Below are 20,593 nucleotides of genomic sequence, written 5' to 3' on the forward strand. Positions count from 1 at the left end.
GATTTAGTATTTTAAAGGTGCCCTGTGGAGTTTTCTTTTCAGTAGATGAGGTTGACTTTCAGTGTTTCTTTCCAAAGCACATTGTGTGTATCCTTTACGTCTAGTAAACATGATGAATGAATTTTCTTCTTCATAAAACCTTTGCAAAGCCAATTAGGATTCGGTGGTCGATATCTTTCAGGTATCGACCAAAATAAACCAGAACCAAGTATTATCGAAACTTCTCCAGTCAGTCGATACCTGCAGTTGATCCTTTTTGTGCCCAGATCTCGCAGCCAATCACAATCATGTAAGCTTCAATGTAATGCGACGTGATTGGCCCGCTACCGCAGCAGCTACAACCCACACAGTCTGTGGTGTGGTGATGTCGAGCGCAGTGTATTTGACGGAGTTGGCAGTTCAGCGTGCTGAGATGCCACCACAACGTTCAAACGTATAGCTATTTTACACAACTGAATGCTTCCATCCACGTGACGGGTATCGAATGAAGTAGAAAGATAATGTATCAGTTGAAGTACTCTACTGGTATCGGTATCACTTTCAGGGTATTGGTACTGTTATCATTATTTGTTAAACTATACTCAGCCCTACACATCCAGCGTTGGAGGCGGGCTGCCGTTCATTCCTATGAGAGTTGCTCAGCAGCGCATGAAGCCACAATGGCTACCCGGATCATCCGGCAATCTGACGCATCCATTTGGCCCACAGAGCAGGCGCAGTAGCGTTTCCTTTACTTTAACTCCGCCTCCCAGCCCTCGCTCCAGCCTCGGTCTGGGTCTCGGAGGAAGGGAAATAACTCTGGATTCTGCTATTAGTGCATTTTACAACTTTTAGGACCTGATGATTTAAATAAGGACTATTAGAGTGCTCGTACTGGGGAGTTGATTCCGGATTGACGACCGGCGCACTTCCTGGTGTTTAGAATCCATTTTTTGCTTACAGTCTTCTTCTTACTTGCCTTTGTTGGCACATTGCTACATTTCTTGGTGCGTTACCGCCACCAACTGTCTATTGAATAGTGTGAAAACAACGGACTTCTTATCATTTGTCCAAACAATCAGAATTTCATGCACTGCAATGTCTCACTCTTTTTGCGGTTATGTTTTTTTTTTTTTTCCCATCTTCCGTGTCACCCTCGCAGACAAGTTTTCCCCCCTGACCTCATCAGATCATCGTCCTCACAGACCTGTAATTGTGAAGTTCAAGTCGAGGCTGTACAGTGTTTTCAGGAAAGCAGCCTGAGGTCAGACCTCGCTCAGGCTGCCCGTTGTTTTGGCAGAAAGTGGAGGGAGCCAAGCAGGAGGAGAGACGGCCAGCCAGAGAGAGATCCCTGGTGACAGGCTGTACATAATTGATTGTTTATCTGTCTGCAGCCTGAGCAGCAGCAGCAGCAGCAGCAGCAGCCAGCGAGGAAACACCTGTCTCACACTAACACACACACACATTATAGGGATTTTAGTTCATTGTAGAGTGCAGGAGTGTAATAAGTTCCTAAATAACCAAATACTAAACTTAAGGGTCGTGGTGACACATGCACACAGAGCACCTGGTGGCTCTGCTCTCTGTTCAGACGGACGCCTGGCTGTTCCCTGATCTGGCAGATGTGACCTTGTGAAAAAATAAAAACCCTCACCTCATTCTCTTTCCTCTCCCCTGTGCTCCTATTACTGTTTTTATATGCCCATGAGCAGATTTTAATTCTGCCCAACAGCAGGTGAGTGTGTGTGTGTGTGTGTGTGTGTGTGTGTGTGTGTGTGTGTGTGTGTGTGTGTGTGTGTGTGTGTGTGTGCATGTGTGAGATGCAGCAACAGGAGCAGAGCAGCGGGTCCTCCTAAGTGCCCTTCAATCCATCTCACACACGCACGCATACATCATACCCTCGATGGAGGAGCTCATCACAATGTCACTTTCGATTTGGATGAGCCCGCGGTCTGTTCAGGAGATATAATGGATTGGATGATGGCAGGGAAATAGATGATGCGGCTCAGGTCTCCTGCAACAAGCATTCACATTTCTGATCCTCTCACTCTTCAGGTGCCATCTCTCAGTCCTCCAACCTCGCTGTCTTTCACAATTGCACACATTTTAAAAAGCCCCAAGTTGAGGGGAAATTACCTGTAAGTAGGTACTACATACAAAAAATATTGTACCTCTGTGGTTGAGGAAGGCTACTGAGATCTGCTTAAAATGTGCAAGAGGAAAAAAGCTGAGAGAAATGAATGTATTTCCGTCCCCGTCCCCCGGCAGGCTCAGAAACTCAGTAAAATAACGAGAAACGGTCCAAACTGTTGCCCCCAGATTAGCAGTAAAGCCTTTGTGTTTTCCAACAGTGTCCTTTCAGCATCCTTTGAAAGTTCTCTCTGCACTGTAAACACATGATAATAGGAAATGAGAAAAGTTGTCGGCTGGCTAAATTACTAAATGTTTCTGTAGTTAGAGAGAAAGCTCTCTTTCCAAAAGACTTTTTCATGATCGTTTTTTGTGCACCCTTTTGGGTCCTGACGGGATTCAGAGCTGTTAAATAAGGAGAAGAAGATTTCAGAAGGTTAAAACAAGTCCAGAAAGTGTTCTGCACTTCAGCTGATGCGGCGCTCGGTAAGCAAGTACTTATCAGAAAGCATTATTTATGTGATATATCTCCGAAATACGATAGACAAGTATTCTTCTTTTGTGTGTCTCGGAGGGATAAAGATCTGCCTTTGTGTTCAGGGGCAGACGAAGGGCGGGCATTATAGCGCCTGTAACTGTTTAGTTGTCTTAAGCCACAATCAGATGAGATTTTTGCTTTTTGCAGGTATAAGAGTATCTTGGTTGCAGAAGGGATTAAAAAATAAAAACATAGGAGACATCTCACCATGAAAACAAAACATGGAGGCCCCAGAGAACGAGGCCAGGAGGTTCAGTAAGTCAGCACAGCGTGACGGACTCCGATTTCAGGAGGGTAAACATTAATCGCTGGTGCAAAAGGTTTATTCGCAAGATTGACACACAGCGGTGGAGTCGGTCCAGCTGGTGGTAACAAAACAAGACTCGGTCAAAAGTATGTGTCTGGACCGTCTACGGTCAGTCTGTGAATTTGTGGCTAAATTGTTCCACTAATAGTCAGAGGTCATGTTTACAATGTTGAATCCAGCCGTACATGTCCACAAGGTCCGGCGAGGACACTAGGGGACGCCCTGCTCCACTCAACTGGCCGTTCAAGCGGTGATGTACTCTATCGTTGAATGCACCTGATTCGTCCCTGGTAGGAATGCACTGATACCACTTTTTTCAGACCAAGTACAAGTACAACTACTTACATTTGAGTACTTCTCTGTGCCAAAAGACCCTCGTTAACAGCCAGCTGGAGGGTGTGAGCGATGTCGGCTTGGAAAGGCTCCGGGCAAAAGTGCCTCCCGGAGCCGTGGCCAAAGTGTCACAGGGGTGGACTGTCCTTATTGCGCCCCAACCGCGTCGTGCCCCCAGGGCGGGGCTCGGCCCACATAAAAGGCTCCAGGGGTCTGCAGCGATGTCTGCAACCCACCCGACCCGTCTTGAAACACGGACCAAGGAGTCTAACGCACGCTCGAGTCAGAGGGCGCAATGAAAGTGAAGGCCGGCGAATGCCGCCTGAAGTGGGATCCTGGCCCAGCGGGGTCGTGCGCACCAACGGCCCGTCTCGCCTGCACCGTCGGGGAGTCGGAGCGTGAGCACGTGCAATAGGACCCGAAAGATGGTGACGAGAGGTCACGCTGCCGTAAAGTGGTATCGGTGTCGTTGTATTGGAGCCGTTTTGCGAGTACGGTGCATCCCTAGTCCCTGGTTCTCTGCTTGCCATTTCAAAAAGGAAACAACTTGGCGGCCTGCTCGTCAACTAACAATCCACCAAAACTACTTCTGAAAACATTTTAAGTGAGAAATAGACGATGATGTCTCAGCTGAATCTAGTTTCATTTTAGAACTAGATCGCCTTCGTTTGACAGCTCGGTCCAAGTTTCGTGAGCCGGACGCGTCACGCTGGACGGGCTCATTTGCATAAAGGACTGTTCCCTGCCTTTTAGAGCAACGGCCAATCAGGAAACTCCAACACTCGGACGACCAATCGTGTAACTTCGTCACTCAGTGACAGACTTTTGCGTTCGTAGGGCTGGCCCTCTGCGGTCCAGCCAAAAATGGGGAGTTATTCAAACAGTAGGTAATTATCAGGTCATTAAACAGGCGTTATCGGTCACTATAAGCCCCATAGATGTGGGTCAATAGGGGCCTACTACACCCACTAGTAGGTTTAATCATCTATTCACATGGCAGATCACAGAAAGAAGGTATAAAAGAACCCGACAGCGACCTCTAGTGACCGTAGTGGAGCAGAAGCAGAAGGCAGGCGTTGTAGTATAGATAGTGTGAAACTCCATGTGGGGTGGAGGTCGTGGCCGATGGATGGGAGTAACGCAGGGCTTCGCATCCCGTGTGAAACCAACAACGTGTAGTTATCTTTGTGTTTCACTTTTGAAATGTAGTTATTTTAAGCCAAAACACAATGTTTTTTCCCTATACTTACCTAAGGGGTTTGTTGCTTCAACCTAAAAAATATTTTTTTTTGTGTTCAAAACATAACGTTTTATTTAGTTTTACTTGTTTGAACTTGTTGCTTTTAAGTTTCGCTTTCACTTTTACAATGTAGTAGGCGTAGTAGGCCCCTTATTAACTAACATCTATGGTGCTTATAGCGACTGATAAAGCCTATTTAATGGCCTGTCGAATCGGGTGCAGGCTATAAACTACTGACATCATGCACTTTTTTGACAGCTAAACATAATGTTGTTATGAATCAGTAAAACGTTCAGATCAAACAGAAATCAGATCACATTTATCTGAGCTCACGGCTTCTTTGACAATAAAATCCGTCTCCCCTGCAGCTTCAAATTGGCTACAGCATTCAATTTTTTTTAAGAGGCCTATTAAAAATTTCAGATCCCTTCTGTAAAAGATATAAGGCAATTAGGTGAGTCCTTATCAGCCATTATATTTCAGTCTTATAAAGGTAACACAAGATGTGGGATGTATGACGAGAAGACCACCATTAGAAACCTGTTTCTATTATTGTGGTTGCATTATCCACCCTGCATGAAGGTATTGTAACAACAACGACACTAAACAGTTAGAGTTCAGCGTTCCTCTGTGGAGAAACATTAACATGTATTGTATGCTATATGACTTTATAATCCCACTCTCTGTATTATAATCCTTTAATATGCCTGTGCGGGTTTACAGATAGTATCTGACTTTATGGTGTCATTAACATATTTTAGATTTTTATTTTTTTACACCACAAAAGCTATATTTTAATTTGTCTCTCTAGTAACTCATGTTTCACACAGTATTGATTTTACCGTATATGTGAAGACTTTCCTTCTTATCTTTTTGCACACTGCAGCTGTTTTTTTTAAACTTGTTTTCTGTTTTTCTCCACACTGACTTTATGGCATCGTAACAATATTTGTACTTGGATTGTTTGATTTGTAAAGCACTATACTCGATTATTCTCCAGGCCTTTATTGCATTTTATTTTGCCTCCTTCAGACTCCTCCTCTCCAGATAGAGGGGAAGAGATTTGTTTGCCAGTTGGATACAGTATGTTGTCATGGGCTGTAGACATTAGTCAAGCTTGTCAGCGGGATATTCATAACAAACCGTATCACTAACTCCGCAGCGGCGGCAGCGGCGGCAGCGGCGGCAGCAGCGGCAGCAGCGATGCGAGCCTGGGAGTCGGGGGGTCCTGGGGGGACATTTCGTTAATGCTTGTGTGAAACTCACAGAAAACATTTCTCTTGGTACTTAATGGCCAATTGTGCCGTTGTACAACACTCAAACTAAAGGCCAGCGGCTCATAAACGCAGAATACAACACCTCATTAATGTATATGTGCAAATGCAGGCGCTTATTCTCCATAGTTCTAAAAGTCAGATTCATGACGGAGACTGTTCCTATTGTGCCACAAAAGGACAACAAATTACAGCGAAGCATCTGAAACAGTTTTTCTTGACAGATCACGATGATCATCACGATGGGAGATAGAGAAATGACTCGTCCTCCGCTCGGCTGTTTGTCACTGATGTCTCCGTACCAGACTCACAGCTGTCTAACTATCAAGTCATTTAATCCAAGACTGAGTCTCAAATCGCTTTTTCTTAATGGAAACTAAAAACAAATTACCAGCTGACTGCGATCATTCCTCATATTTACAAGGAAAAATAAACATTCAGTTGTCTTTAATCAAGTATTTTCTTGATGGTATAATGGTGTGCAGATGGGATTATAATGACATGAATCTACTGTGGAAATAAGTTTCACTGCTACATTTTCCCCCACAAGCAAAAGTGTATATTACAAATATATTTGAGACTAACAAGCTTGTTTTGCAGTGACGTCTGCTGTGTTGTTGTTTTTGTCTTCAGAGCATGACGAGTGTCTCAGCGGGCTCCACAACTGCGATGAGAACGCCCTGTGCTTCAACATGGTGGGAGGCCACAGCTGCTCCTGTAAGCCGGGCTACACCGGCAACGGGACGGTCTGCAAAGGTAAGAACCATCACAAATACTGAGATACAATAGTCAGACATGTTCTTACATTACATTGCAAACAAAGAACTTTGTCTTCTGTCCCAGGCTCCAGGAAGATTTATCAGAAATAAAGGATATTTTACTAAAAGAATGCAGTCCTTAAATGATCATATAATGACCCATGAAGCATGAAATCTCATGAATATTCATCTTCAGTCTCGTCTAAATCACATAACAGTCTTCTCTCTGCAGGGAGACCATTAAACACGCCTGTTTCTATAGTTAATAGTAATGTACTGGAACGTATCTGTACACACATCTTTAGTTAATTTCTGCTTCACATGAGGCTCTACAGTAGTTGTTCTCTCAGTGTTTTACATGAGACAATATGTTCTGAATGTGTACCAAACATCAACAGACCACCTTCCCTTTTACATACAGTACAGTAAGTCAGTGATTCTCAACCATTTCGAGTCGCGACCCCTTAAACAGCTGTTTCTACGCGCCTCCCCCTGCTGATTTTGAGTGATTATTGTGAATGTTCTGATTAATAAATGTAGAATAAATAATATAATGTGATGACAATTATGTTTAGTTTTGTTAAGTTTGAACAGATAGTACCTAGGCATCGTCCAATGTGCTCCAGGCACTGTGGATCTTTGATGGGTTTCTTGTCATTTTCTCTCCCCCTGACCCAGCCGTCAAAAACTCATGTGCACGCACACTTTGACGCTCACAAACACACTCAATGAAATCTATTCTAATGCAAATTATATCACTGGTACAGGCAATGTAATGTAAAGAGTCTAAGATATGTTATTTATTTTTAATGTGTTTATTTTATTAAGTATCTCGCAACCCCGTTTGGGGTCCCGACCCCCAGGTTGAGAACTGCTGCACTAAGGAACAATTTGCTCTGAGCATCTTGACACTGTAATCTGTTTTAAAAAATAAAATTAGTCATACAAAATAATCCTGCAAAATGTCCCAATTAAAGCTCGTTCTAGTGAGCCGCTGTTGTTCAGGCATATTCACTATCGTCTGTTCCCAACCCCCGATATCACCACCGTGTAAACAGCAGCACTGCGGTTATAATCTCACCGACATCCACTGAAAAGCCTCCTGTGACCCGGGTTTAATGAGTGCTCCTCTGTGAGCTGTTTTATTAGCAATCCATGCTCTTACTAGGAAATTGACTTGACCTTAGCTGGTGAATCAATCCCTTGATTAGAAATCTATTTAAAGGGGAAGCGCACTGATTTTACTTGAGTTCACTTGTCATCGGGAGTCCAACGCATCCTGTGAAAAGAAAACTGTTTTATAAATCCCAAGGTGATGTCAAGTTGCTTCTTTTCCTCAATCAACAGGCAAAGAATGGATTTAAGAGATTAATCTCTTATCAGAACAGTTACTGATAATTTTATGTTTATTACGACGGAGTATTAGGGCCATATTGAGGGGAAAAAAAAATCTGAGATTACGAGGATAAAGTCATAACTTTACGAGAAAAAAAGTCATAATATTACGAGAATAAAGTCATAAATTTAAGAGGAAAAAAAGTCATAATTGTACGAGAAAAAAAGTCGTAATATTACGAGAATAAAGTCATAAATTTAAGAGGAAAAAAAGTCATAATTGTACGAGAAAAAAAGTCGTAATATTACGAGAAAAAAAAGTCGTAATATTACGAGAATAAAGTCATAACTTTACGAGAAATAAAAGTCGTAATATTACGAGAATAAAGTCATAACTTAGGTCAACCCAGGTCTGTGTGGTTCTTTCTTCCGAATAAACGCAGGTTCTTGCACAATCTTTTCCAGGTCCTGATACTGATGATAGTGTGCTGCTGATGTGCCAAAAGATGAAGTATTTCCTTATTTGTGAAACCTAAACTAAAGTAGAACTTCACAAGATGCTCCACGTTCCTCATTTTCACACAGGCGGCACGCTGCTCTATTTCCCCTCTAAAATAACACGTAAAACGTATGACTTTATTCTCCTAATATTACGACTTTATTCTCGTAACATTATGACTCTATTCTCGAAATCTCATATTATTTTTTTTCCTCAATGTGGCCCTAACACTCCGTCGTAGTTTTTCGACTAATCTACAATACTAAATTGTTGGAGTGCCCCCTGTGTGGTGCTCCTTTTGCTGCATAGGGCCTCTTTTGTTTCTGATACGTCTTAATCTTTATTCTGGGGTATAATGTATATTTCATTTATTTCCATTGCATTCTGTCAACTTCAATGACTTCTCTGTGTTCCGGGGACACATTAACCAAACAGTCTACCCACATGGATAATGAACATTTCTGAATTAACCTTGGTGAGATGCATTAATCACGCGAAAATAATATCGTTGGAGGCCGTTAATGAATCACATCACCAAATTAGCTCTTATTCTGTATGCAAATACATATGCTGCTGCTGCTGGTCTAATTACATAGTTAATGCTCGTTAATCTTTGTGAGTAATGGCTCTGATTCTTCCTCTGGTCTACCTCTAGCTATGTGTGACGGATTGTGCCAGAACGGGGGAACCTGCGTCTCACCTAACAACTGCGTTTGCCAGCAAGGGTTTACCGGGAAGCGGTGCGAGACAGGTAAGAGTTCATCTCAGTTCCACGCCCACGTTTCTCTCTCCGCAGATAGGAAGAGCTTTTGACGAGAAACAGGAAGAAGAGGTGACGTAAAGTGAGGGGGTGTTCTATTTTATTTTTTTAGATCTAACAGGAAAAGGACAAAAGGAAAGAGCAGGGGAGATTACAGTAGTGAGGTAGAAGATCAGAGTTGTTGCTTTAGTTATCTTGGCTTGGCTCTTGTTTAAGAAGAGAGTCATAATTCTTACTTTGTGTAGCTGTCTTTGCTCTGACCCCGACAACGCAGCTGATCTGTAAATGCTGAGATGTTTCCAGCGCTCACACTCTGCTATATTCACTGTGTGTGTGTGTCCGTGGGTGATTGTGTGGGTCTGTGCTCCACGGTGAATAATGAGCTTGTACCTCTTCCAATGGCCCGATGGAGGATTTGAACTGCAGTTGCAGCAGTATGGGAATTACCTCCATATCACAGCCCATATTAATCAGCGTGGCATTCCTCCTCATACGGGCGCCACGCCACATCCAAATTACAACCGCACACAAACCTCCTGATGCACAACATGCGATAGGGCGTGATGGCTTAACCGAGTATTAAGTCAGGCTGATGTTTATGGCCATAAGACCATATCACTGCTCGCTCTCATGCATGGAAATATGTCACAACACAACGTTGTGATAAGACTCGGTGGGGTGGGGGGGCTTTGGATCCTATTCAGTGTGTTTTTCCTCCTGCGGCGCTGCTGATTTAAGGTCACCACTGTAATCCTGCAGGTTGGTGCTATAGATGCAGCATATGTCTAATCTATAACACCTTTCTCATAACTACGGCTGTCAAAGTTCACGCAAATTCGTTTTTTTTAATGCAATGTTTAGGTTGTAGCGATTCAGTTTTGAAGCTAGAGTGAAGATACTGGTATCATATGAAACTAGAAAACCTGATGAATCCATCGGTACCAACCATGTCACGCTAGCTCGTCGTGAAGGAGGTTAAATGACGCTCCAAACTTGCGCTAAATTGGCATGGTCCCTTGACCTCTGACCTCCAGATCAGTGAATGTAAATGGGTTCTATGGGTACCCACGAGTCTCCCCTTTACAGACATGCCCACTTTATGATAATCACATGCAGTTTGGGGCAAGTCATAGTCAAGTCAGCACACTGACACACTGACAGCTGTTGTTGCCAGATAGATAGATAGATAGATAGATATACAGTAAATATACATATCAACACCAGAGATAAATATCTAGAGTATACACAATATAAAGAATATATTAGAATACACTATAAATATACCAGACTACTGCAAATAACATTGCAATGTGTGCAAGTTACACGTAAGATTGTGTTTGAGACAGAAACTACAGGGTTTCTCTACATATTTGTCATTGTTTTGTGTTGTTAATTGATTTTTAATAATAAATATATTCATACATTTGCATAAAGCAGCATGTTTGTCCACTCCCATGTTGATAAGAGTATTAAATGACTGACTAATCTCCCTTTAAGGTACATTTTTTTCAAAAAATGTGTGATTAATTTGCGATTAACGATGGACACTCATGCAATTAATCGCTATTAAATATTGTAATCGATTGACAGCCAGACTCATAACCCCCTTTTCAACCTTTTTGTGGCGTGTCCTTGAGGAGACGAGCGGCCCGGCTAATAGAAGTCAAGTCATGCCAGTTCTCTCCATGTGTGCTTGTGTTTGAGTGAAGCAAACGGAGCCTCTCTGCTTGCTCATTGGTTCGGGTATTGATTGCACATAAAGGACCTTTTTTTACGAGGCGTCCTTTTTACTGCCTGCCTTAAAGTAAATGAATTTCCTCATGGTGCTGCTGTGGGATGCTGAGGAAGGGGGATAGTGTGTGTGTAAAGCCACTGAGAATGTGTTAACACACCTAACCATAATGACTTATCCTCCTCCCCGTTCTGCAGCAGAGAGAGGCTTCTGAGGACCTCGTCCCTTAGTAATGGCACGGTCCAGGCAATCACACATTACCTTCTGTAGTGTTTTAGATCCCTGCCGTTCACTCTTTGTCTCCCTCTCTCTCTCTCTTTACTCTCTTTTGTGAGCGTCCCGCGTCTCGAAAAACAGTCACAGAATCGTCCATCAAAGGAGAAATCTTACAAAAATGAACGACAGCTTTGTCCCCGGTGTTTCTATTCATCACTCGGTATCTCAAAAAGCTACACAAATTAATACGTTTTCTAGGAAACATTTCTTTGTTGTAGAGAAAGTTTTTTTTTTTTTTTCTATTTTCATCATATCAAGGTTAGGTGTGAGATAATGGATATCTCCATAAAAAAAGAAGATGATGAATTCCCTAAAAAGTCAAAGCACGCCGCTTCTTTAAAGAAAATAATTTATAAAGCTTTTATTATAGTGGCTATACACAAAAAAAACAAGGATTACAAAAGCAAGAAAACAAGACCGAGACACCGGTCTTCCTCAGGGTCAAACAACCGACCAGTGAATTCATTAAAAGCTTCAGTCGTACATGTGAGAATTTTCAGTTTGCCTCCCTCATCACACCAATTCAGTGATTCAACACTATGTCTTGTGGCTTGTCGCTGCCACCTTTATGTCTGTGCTGGACTACGGCGATGTTATATACATGCATGCATCTTCTCAGAGCCTACGCAGGCTGGATACTGTCTACCACGGAGCACTGACATTTAAAGGGACTGCAGCTCCTCCAGACCAACAGAGGTTTCCCGTGTCTTGTGAAGTGACGGGACTCTGCAGAGAGAAACGTTGTTGTCTCGTTACCGATGCCGGTGTCTCCCTGTTCACTCCGGCTGCGGGCGGAGGGAGATGAGTTTCTCGCTGCGGAGCCCCGCTGCCTCAGCCTGCGCCGAGGCAGGAGAAGCAAACACAGTATCAGCATTGATTCATGGAGAGACCTTGGTCTGGTCAGCTAACATTACTGCCAAGCAGCTGAAATATAGAGTGATATTGTGCTTTTAGCTGACGTGTGTCGCCTCACTGTTTTGGGCGATGCTCGTTCATGTCTATGTAGAGCGAGCACAAGCACGAGCCCGACGCTGACTTTCGTTGATTTCACGGCCACAGGTGTCGCTGTTAACAAGACATTTCTGATTCTTACAAACAGTCCCTTTAAAGGAGGCTGTGGTCGTGCGTTGCGATTGGCTCAATTTTGGCGAGTGCAGGCCAGATTTTTCTGCGCATGTGTTATACCCCCAAAGATATGACGCGTTGATGACGCGTGACCTCCTTTCTATAGGCCTTGTACATGCACAGGAAGTCACTTCGGACAGAGCTAGATATTTCCGTCTCTGTGCTATGCTAAGCTAACTGTTTCCTGGTTTCCATATTTAATATATAAATATGAGAGCGGCATCAATCTTCTCATCTCACATTCGGCAAAAAAGCTAAACCAGTGTATTTCCAAAAGAGTTGAACTATAGGTGTCATTTTTGAATGCTTTGAGATGAGGATCACAAACAAAATCCAATTCACCTCCTTTGTGTTGAAGTCCAAATAAAACCAAAACTATACCGCAAGAAGAAGTGAGTGGGGGAAATACAGTTTTACTGTAATTTGGTTGAACACTTTAAGATGTTCTTTTTTCCATTAAATAAAAAACAACAAATCATGTCGTCCATAAATACAGTCGTCGTTTCTCTTTCTCAATCACACCATGAGAGGATGGTGGCTCGGGGATCAGTCTGTTTCTTCGGCTTCTTCCTCTCCGCTCATCATTGAAGCTGATTAGAATTTGAGGTTCGGGGACATGAACACAAACAAGCGCTCGCATGCACGCCGAATCTCTCGTGCGCCCCTCATGCCTCAGGCGACAAGATGTTTGTCTCCACAGCTGCTGCTGCTTCAGTGTGCACGTCTATCTCTCTCCTCCCTCCCACAATCTTTGACTGCCTCCCAGTCTCGTATGAGTCAGCTCTGTGACAGCCAACCGTCCTCGTTTGCTTATTTTCCTCTTCAGGTTTTTATAGTCCAGGACCACCGTCAGGGCCGCCGTGCTACGGGGCTAAAGCCTCTGGCACCGTTTAGAGACTTCACCAGTCATTCAGTGTGAAAGGGGGGAGTCCGTCTTATTGTCTCCTCACAGTGTGACAGCAGCTCCCAGTGAGGGAAGTGTCTGCTGGAGAAGCTCACAGAGATGTATGGAGGTTAATGTACTGTTGGATATGCTGCTCTACTGGTGGGGAGGATGAGGAGGGAGGAGGGAGGAGGGGGATGAGAACGGTAGTTTGGGGAGAAGAGATGGAGATGTATGAGGGAGAGTGACAGATGCGAAATTCGAGGAGAGAGAGAGAGAGGAAAGAGAAGTAACGACCAGGAGGCGGGTGAGAGGAGGTGAAGTGGAAAGGAAGATACAGAGATGTTGGGAAAAAGTGACAGATGCGGCGATGGAATGGGAGATGCGAGGAGAGAGATAGGTGGTGAGAGGCCAGGGGTTAGTGAGTTTTTCTCTGCATTTGGATGCGGAATGAGGCCGGTGGAGTCGGTGGTGCAGCAGCAGGAGGAGGAGAAGCGGAGCTGGGTGGATGAACATGGAAAAGCTTTCACTAAGTCTGGGCTCCCCACCCCCAGAACCCTGTGAGCTTTTAGAGGCCTCCCCAGGGACGCCACCACTTCTGCTGCTCGCTGCTGCAGCGGCAGACTGACGGCCTGTCATAAGACACCGAGCAGGAGCTCTTCAAGGCAGCGCGCATAGACACACGCACGCCTACGAGCACACACATTTTTTTACGAGTTTGCTGATTGTCAACCTGCCTCCTCATTTTGGTTTGTTGCTCGTCAGTGTACATACGTGCAGTATTTTGTGTACATTTGTGTTTGTGATTGTATGCGGGTGCGTGTTAATGTGTTTGTGTCTTTATGTGGTTGCGACTCTCGGTGGCTTGTCATTACCATTCAGGGGGAATGGATGGGGAGGGACAGGGGACACGCGTTGCTGACAGACAGACAACCAGCTAGTGGAGAACTCTGACACATCATGAATTATGCAGGACACAGCTGCGGCGGGGCACATACACTTCAGTCGTGGATATAAATGTAGGCAGGGCCAGCCATGTAATGTGTGCCCCGAACATGCCGCATAGTTAATGTGGTAGCCTCGGGGCTAGCGCCGTTCCCTATATGGCTCGGGTGTGAGAGATAGGCAAACGTTGGAGTATTAGGTTTATTTTTCAGCCAAATGGACGTCCATTTTCTCCCCCGTCTCGGAGAAATCCAGAATAAAAAATGTGCTGTTTTACCTGTTAGGATGTTTCAGAGTAAAAACTAGATGTCTGTTGAAGCTAAAGATGTTTTTTGTGCTCGAATGCCAGAGTGAGGTTATTATATTGTGTGACCTGTAAATGAATTTCTCTGATGTTGTCGAAGTTGCAGTCGCTGTACTGTTTGTCTGTGACTCGATTTGAGGAAGGATGCCATCCCCCGTGTTAGCAAAATGACCAAAATGCATCCCCCCTTGTTAACCTGCCATCCCTCCTCTCCATCCCGTAGTAGCAGAGAGAGTGCAGCGGCAGACGGGTTGTTTAGTTGAATATGTTCGTCTAGTCTGTCTGACTCAGTGATCCTTCATCTCACTGAGGTTTGTGCACGTTAGAACAGACCATGGCTCTGAAGTATCTGTAGCTGATAGTGAAGCTGAAGCAGGCAGCTTGGAGTAAATATGATTAAAAAAAAGACAATAGTGCACGAGACAGGTAATCTGAAACAAATCATGTGCCTCTGTGTCCTCCGGTGCTCCTAATGGCATCTGCAAGATTTCACAACCAATAAGAGGCCTGTACTGTGAAGCAGGATTTGGCGTTAGCGAGGTAACTTCAGGGTTAACCCTTCAGGGTTTTCCGTCCTACGAAGGTGGATCACTTCTTACCGGAGTAGATCGCCATGGTAACTGATGCTGAACACCTAACCTGCTCCGGAGCAGGTTATGTTCCAGATAAGAGATCAACTCGTATAAAAGCACCTCTTACTGACCAATCAGAGCTCAGTGCGGTGATCGTATGATAATATTACACACATATGAAGACGTTTAAATCATAATCCAGACTAAAAACAACACAGTTTAAACTGACAGATACAGGAAGGACAGCTGGATTTATGCTGTGTGTTTTTTCTTTCACCAGCTGTCCTTCCTACATTTGGCAGGTTCAACTGTGTTAATTTTTGTCTGGATTATGTGTTTAACTTTTTCATATTTGTCTAATATAGTTCGCTCTTTCTTTGTAAAATGTGCCGCTCTGTCTGTCTGTCTGCAGTCTGTCGACTTGTCCATGTCTGTGATTGGTCAGATGCTGCAAACACCGCCCCGTTCATGTGAACGCGCTCTCAGCCAGACTGAGAAACCCTGGGTTGATTTATAGAGTTGATAACCAGCGTCGTAGGACCACTTAACGTGATCTCGGTTGTTAGCGTTAGTTAAGCCAGATAACAAGAAGATACCCTGGGTATGTTGAACTCTCTTCGTAGTACAGACCTCAGAGCTGATCTGGAACCTTGCCGTCTCTGAGCAGCTGTCAATCACTCACCAACTCCGACCAAACGGTCAAACTAGGCAGCGTTGATCAAATATGAATCAATATTCTGTTATTGTAGTGCCTATTTCTCTCCTCAAATGTTCTCAGAATCATCTTGTTGTGCACTGTCAGCGCTGCCTAGTTTGACCGTTTGATTGGAGTTCGCTCTGTTGAATGAACAGCCAATAGGAACACTCTCTCTCTGAAATGACCTGTGATTGGTCAAAGTCTCCCGTCACGGGCTAGATGTTCTAAAGCCTGAAAACAGAGCCATGAGGAGGAGCAGAAGTCTAGTTATCTCTCAGAACACTTGAATTACAATATGCTGAAAGATTATTATGGAATTTTTGCCCAATGATGCCAAAAATATACTGACTACTGCCACTGTAACTGTGTGTATATTGATAAATCCATGGCGCTGTCCGTCGTGTTGAAGTAGCAGACACTGCCGCCCCCGTCCACAGCAGTACATTGCTTTGCTCCTGTGTCGGTGCTCCTGTCTGTCTCTCCAAACTGGGGGCGTGCCGACCGCCATCTACTGTAGGTAATACACTGACTAAAGAGAAGTAGCTCGTTCAATCCCACTTCAAAACTCTCCCTTAAAGGTCAACAATGTTCCAACTTGCAGCGTTTCATATGACGCATGTTACCGGGTGGAGGTGTAAGAAAGTAAACTCGGTGTACTTCAAACTAATTAGCTGCTAGACATTACACTTTGAACTTCAAATTGTGTGGATAATTTAAATTAAAAAAAGTGAAGCAAGAAGAGGAGATATTGAAAGAGAGAACAAAAGATCAGGGATGTGGCACTTCGGCAAGATGAGATTAATGTAATATTGAAGGCATATGTGAGCAAAAAGCCCTTTACTTCAAGGGTGCACTGAAAAATACAGATGAAATACATGTACTGTATATTAAGTTGGTGTTGTCAAAACCCAGTAGCTTTACACCTCCGTCCTTCAAAGTGTAGTTGTCGTCGTGAAGGTTGTGCCGGATATCTTCGCTCTGGGTGCTTTTGCATAACCGATGAAGACGAGAAGACGATGGCAATGGAAACTTTCAGATGTAATCATGCACAATTCATGGCCATTAGATGCAAATCAACCATTTTTATAAATATTTCCTTGAAAAGCAGGTTAAAGAAATTCTTATATCCTTAGGAATCCCCATCTTCCCTCTCTCTTAGCCTACGGGGCTATTTATTTATTTATTGTTTAAAGATCTTCACTCATGTTGCATAAAACACCACTTTATACCCGGAGAATACCACAGTGGTCTCGGTAAAAGTATAAGCCAAATGATGCAATAAATAAACAAACCCGTAAAGACTTTATCATGTTGCCGTTCCATCTGACAGATAAGTTTAATCTACGAGTCTTAAGAGCGTCTTTAGTTACGATGCTTTTAGAAGAAAATACCCCGCAAATATAAGAAGATTCATAACAAGGGGCTTTATGGCCGTCGGAGCTTTAAGATGCTTTTAGGAAACGGGGCCCAGGACTGTAAAGATTTCCAACCAGCCGATGAATAATTGGGACATAACATCTGTGAACATCCCCTTCTGTTCTGTTCTGGCCTCAGATGTGCGTTTATTGACTGAATTGCTGAACTGCTCCTATGAGAAGAATGGGGAGGTAGCGTTTTCTATTTTCTTTTATTTTCAGCTCATTATCTTCTCCTTTCAAGCCCCTCTAAGCTTGTTAGGGTGCTTTGCCACCAGTTAAAATGTTCTGTCACTACGCTGTCAGTTCTGTAACTAATGGCCGTCTCCGCCGTCCTTGGTCGGCCTCTCGCCGGCTTCTCAAAGGACGCTGCGGGCTGCTTTAGGGAGAAGAGCGATTTTGATCAGATGCTGTGGACGGACACCTCTCCCTTTCATCTGCGGTCTCGAGTCCTCACGAGCACTTTTAATCATCGGCGGCATCGAATCACACAGAGGCTAGTTCAGCATCAACACTGATCTTTAAGGACAAGGAGAAAGAGATAAAAGAATTTTATGTTCCATGTTAATGATGCAATTTAGTTTTGTGACTCCCACACACTCCTGGAGGGTTATGTTCAAGAGCACCATCAGGGACCCCTGCTGTATTACACCTACACTGTAAATTCCTGTTTTATTGGTGGGGAAAAACTCATTTTCTCAAGTCGTGATCACTTACCAGCACACTCCTTCTTCTCGTGAAGTGATACTCTCGTAAAGAGACGTGATCTAAAGAGGGGGAGCGTTCTGTTTATGTGAAGGGAAACGGCGCCGTTTCATCAGAGTTTCCTTATTCAATCAGAGTTTTTACAACCTTTTCTTCTAACTTTAAATTTAGGAAAAGATGAAGGAAGATAAGTGAGAGAAGGAAGTTTGAAGAGGACATATGTAGAGAAAGACAGCTGAGAAGTGAAGAAAAGGAAGAGGGTATTTAATTATTGGGCGATAGCAGATGAGAGGAGATAAAGACGAGAGGGAAAAGGAGGTGATTTATTATAAGATGTAAAAATGGAACGGGGAAAAAATAGCAGTGAAGAAGAATATGGGGAAGAGGAGGAGGAGGAGGAGGAGGAGGAGGAGGAGGAGGAGGAGGAGGAGGAGGAGGAGGAGGAGGAGGAGGAGGATGGGAGGAGACAAGAGGGTGGGCCAGTGAGTTCATGAGGAAGCTTTGAAGGCGGTGAGAGGAGAGAGTGTGGAGCCCCGAGGTCACGCTGGCGTATTGACTGGAGGACGGAGAACCGAACAGGGCCAGACAAACAATTTGTTCCCTCAGACCTCATTTACATTGATGGCGAGCTCCAGGAAGCTTGTCAGAGTTTTAGACAAAAGCACAGACTAGACAGACAAAAACATAGCAGGCTGAAAGACGGACAAAACAACAGAGAGACAAAGAAACCGAAGGAAGATGAATAGCGAATAATAAGACACGCAGATGGTCAGGTGGATCTGATAAAGGTCGGCTACATGTGCATTAAACCGCGCAGGACAGAAGAGCTATAGCTGTTGTTGATGCTCTGCTGTTGTATAATTAGAAGCAGCGAGGGCCACAGCGTGTATTACACAATGGTAGGCACGGGAAAAACATCCCAACCTCATCATAGTTGAAATCTCCCCTGGGCGCCACCTACCCGACACTCAGGCACAGGTAGTGAATATTTAAAACCATATTAATTTTTTCGCTGCTTGACAGCTCCCATGATGCAACGCTGCAGCTCTCCCTCTCTCCCTGCTTTCGCTCCACGATTTACCCACAAGGCCCGGGGGCCTGTGACTGTTGAAGCTCAAGCGGCTTGTTTAAGCACAGTGATTATGTATTCATTATTTATTTAGAGACGGCCTTACAAAGCCCTCACTCCATCACCTCTAATTAGTATGTCTTAATTAGACCCTGCTAATGGCCGGAGCTGTCGTTGAGCTGAACGCAACCTGCTGCTTCTACCTAAATGACACATCTCCCAGGGATAGCGTGCTGCTGCCGGAGCTGCTGCGCCGGACACTGGACTGCTGCGTTGTTTTTTAAAGGCCAATGGAAATTTAATTGCATATTTTTCTCTGCTGCACCACAAACCCGTCCTTACTCCCAACTCCTCATTATTACTGCCGCTTGGTCAGTGCTGCTCAGCATCGGCTACCGACGAACGGAGGCGCCCTTTAGCGACTGTATGCGACCACAGACTGTATGAAACATCTTAACTCATCCAAAAAACGGGCAGAAAGGTGGTTCGTCTGTGGAGCTGAGGCGGCCCAGAGGAAACAGCTAGAAGCTAGTGACCTGGTACGGCACTCACCTGTCACTCAAAGCGGCCACGTCCTCGTTTAGCAGAACTTTAAGATTTAATATAATTTAAACGTGTACTTCAGCTCCTCTCCAGTGGCTCCCTGTGGATTTTTAAAAATGGAAATGAATAACTGTTCTTTGTTTACATTTTCATTTTTATTTATCATTGTTGTAGGTCTGTAGGGCCACATTGAGGAAAAAAAAGAAATCCTAGTTTTCGAGAATAAAGTCATAGGTATGAGAAAAAAAGTCATAATATTATGAAGTAAAGGTTTAAAGAAAAAGTCATATGAGTAGTTAAAGTCAATAATTGTAAAGTCAGTATCTTTACGAGAAAAAAAGAAAATAATTTTCTTTTTTTCTCGTAAAGATATGACTTTATTCTTGTAATATTATGACTTTTTTTCTCATAATATTATGACTTTTTTTCTCGTTAAGTTATGACTTTATTCTTGTAATATTATGACTTTTTTTCTCATAATATTATGACTTTTTTTCTCGTTAAGTTATGACTTTTTTCTCGTAATATTACGACTTTATTCTGTAAATCTCAGATGTTTTTTCCCTCAATGTGGCCCTAATACTCCGTAGTACATTGTCTCTTTGGCCCTCACTGCATTAGACTTATATACTATATACTTAGACTATAAACTGTGTTACCTTCATCACAATGATCAAACGTTTTGTGGCTCCAGACAGATTATTATTTTTTTTTTCTCTTCTGATAATAAAGGTTGCTGACCCCTGTCCTATGTCTATCGTTAGTCACGTGACTCGTTAATATCGTGAGTCAGAGAAGTTAACGTCAACCGCGACCGTTTCCTAACCCTACCTAAGTGGTTGTGTTGCCGTAACCCTAAAACTTCCCGTCAAAACTGAAGTTTATTTTGAAAGGACACTATGCATGTGATGAACTCATATTGACACGTCCAAATCTACCGCTGGAGGGGAACCTAGTGCGTAGATATCTGGCGGTATTTGCCGAGTTGGGAGTAAGAATGTGATTGCAGCATTCAGAGCTGCTCTGTAAATGTTCTGTGCGCTCTTATGAGAAAAAAAAACAGTATCCATATCATACATATTTTTTTGTGATTGAACCATCTCTCTGTGCGTATACCAGTCAGATTGTTTCTCTGTCTGCACTGCAAACACACTTTAGCAGGCTTGCTAGCTAA

At 43.6% G+C, this 20,593-nt stretch overlaps 1 protein-coding gene across 1 annotated transcript in view; it reads left to right on the forward strand.

Moving 5' to 3' along the window:
- The window catches only part of nell2a (neural EGFL like 2a), a 103,455-nt gene that overhangs the window by 64,338 nt on the left and 18,524 nt on the right, over positions 1 to 20,593 (forward strand). The window contains exons 14-15 of the mRNA XM_074634203.1: positions 6,435 to 6,557; positions 9,049 to 9,144. Of these exons, the coding sequence (XP_074490304.1) occupies positions 6,435 to 6,557; positions 9,049 to 9,144 (219 nt within the window). The remainder of the gene's footprint in view (positions 1 to 6,434; positions 6,558 to 9,048; positions 9,145 to 20,593) is intronic.

The sequence above is a fragment of the Sebastes fasciatus genome, chromosome 4 (assembly GCF_043250625.1).
Source record: "Sebastes fasciatus isolate fSebFas1 chromosome 4, fSebFas1.pri, whole genome shotgun sequence".
Classification (NCBI taxonomy): Eukaryota; Metazoa; Chordata; class Actinopteri; order Perciformes; family Sebastidae; genus Sebastes; species Sebastes fasciatus.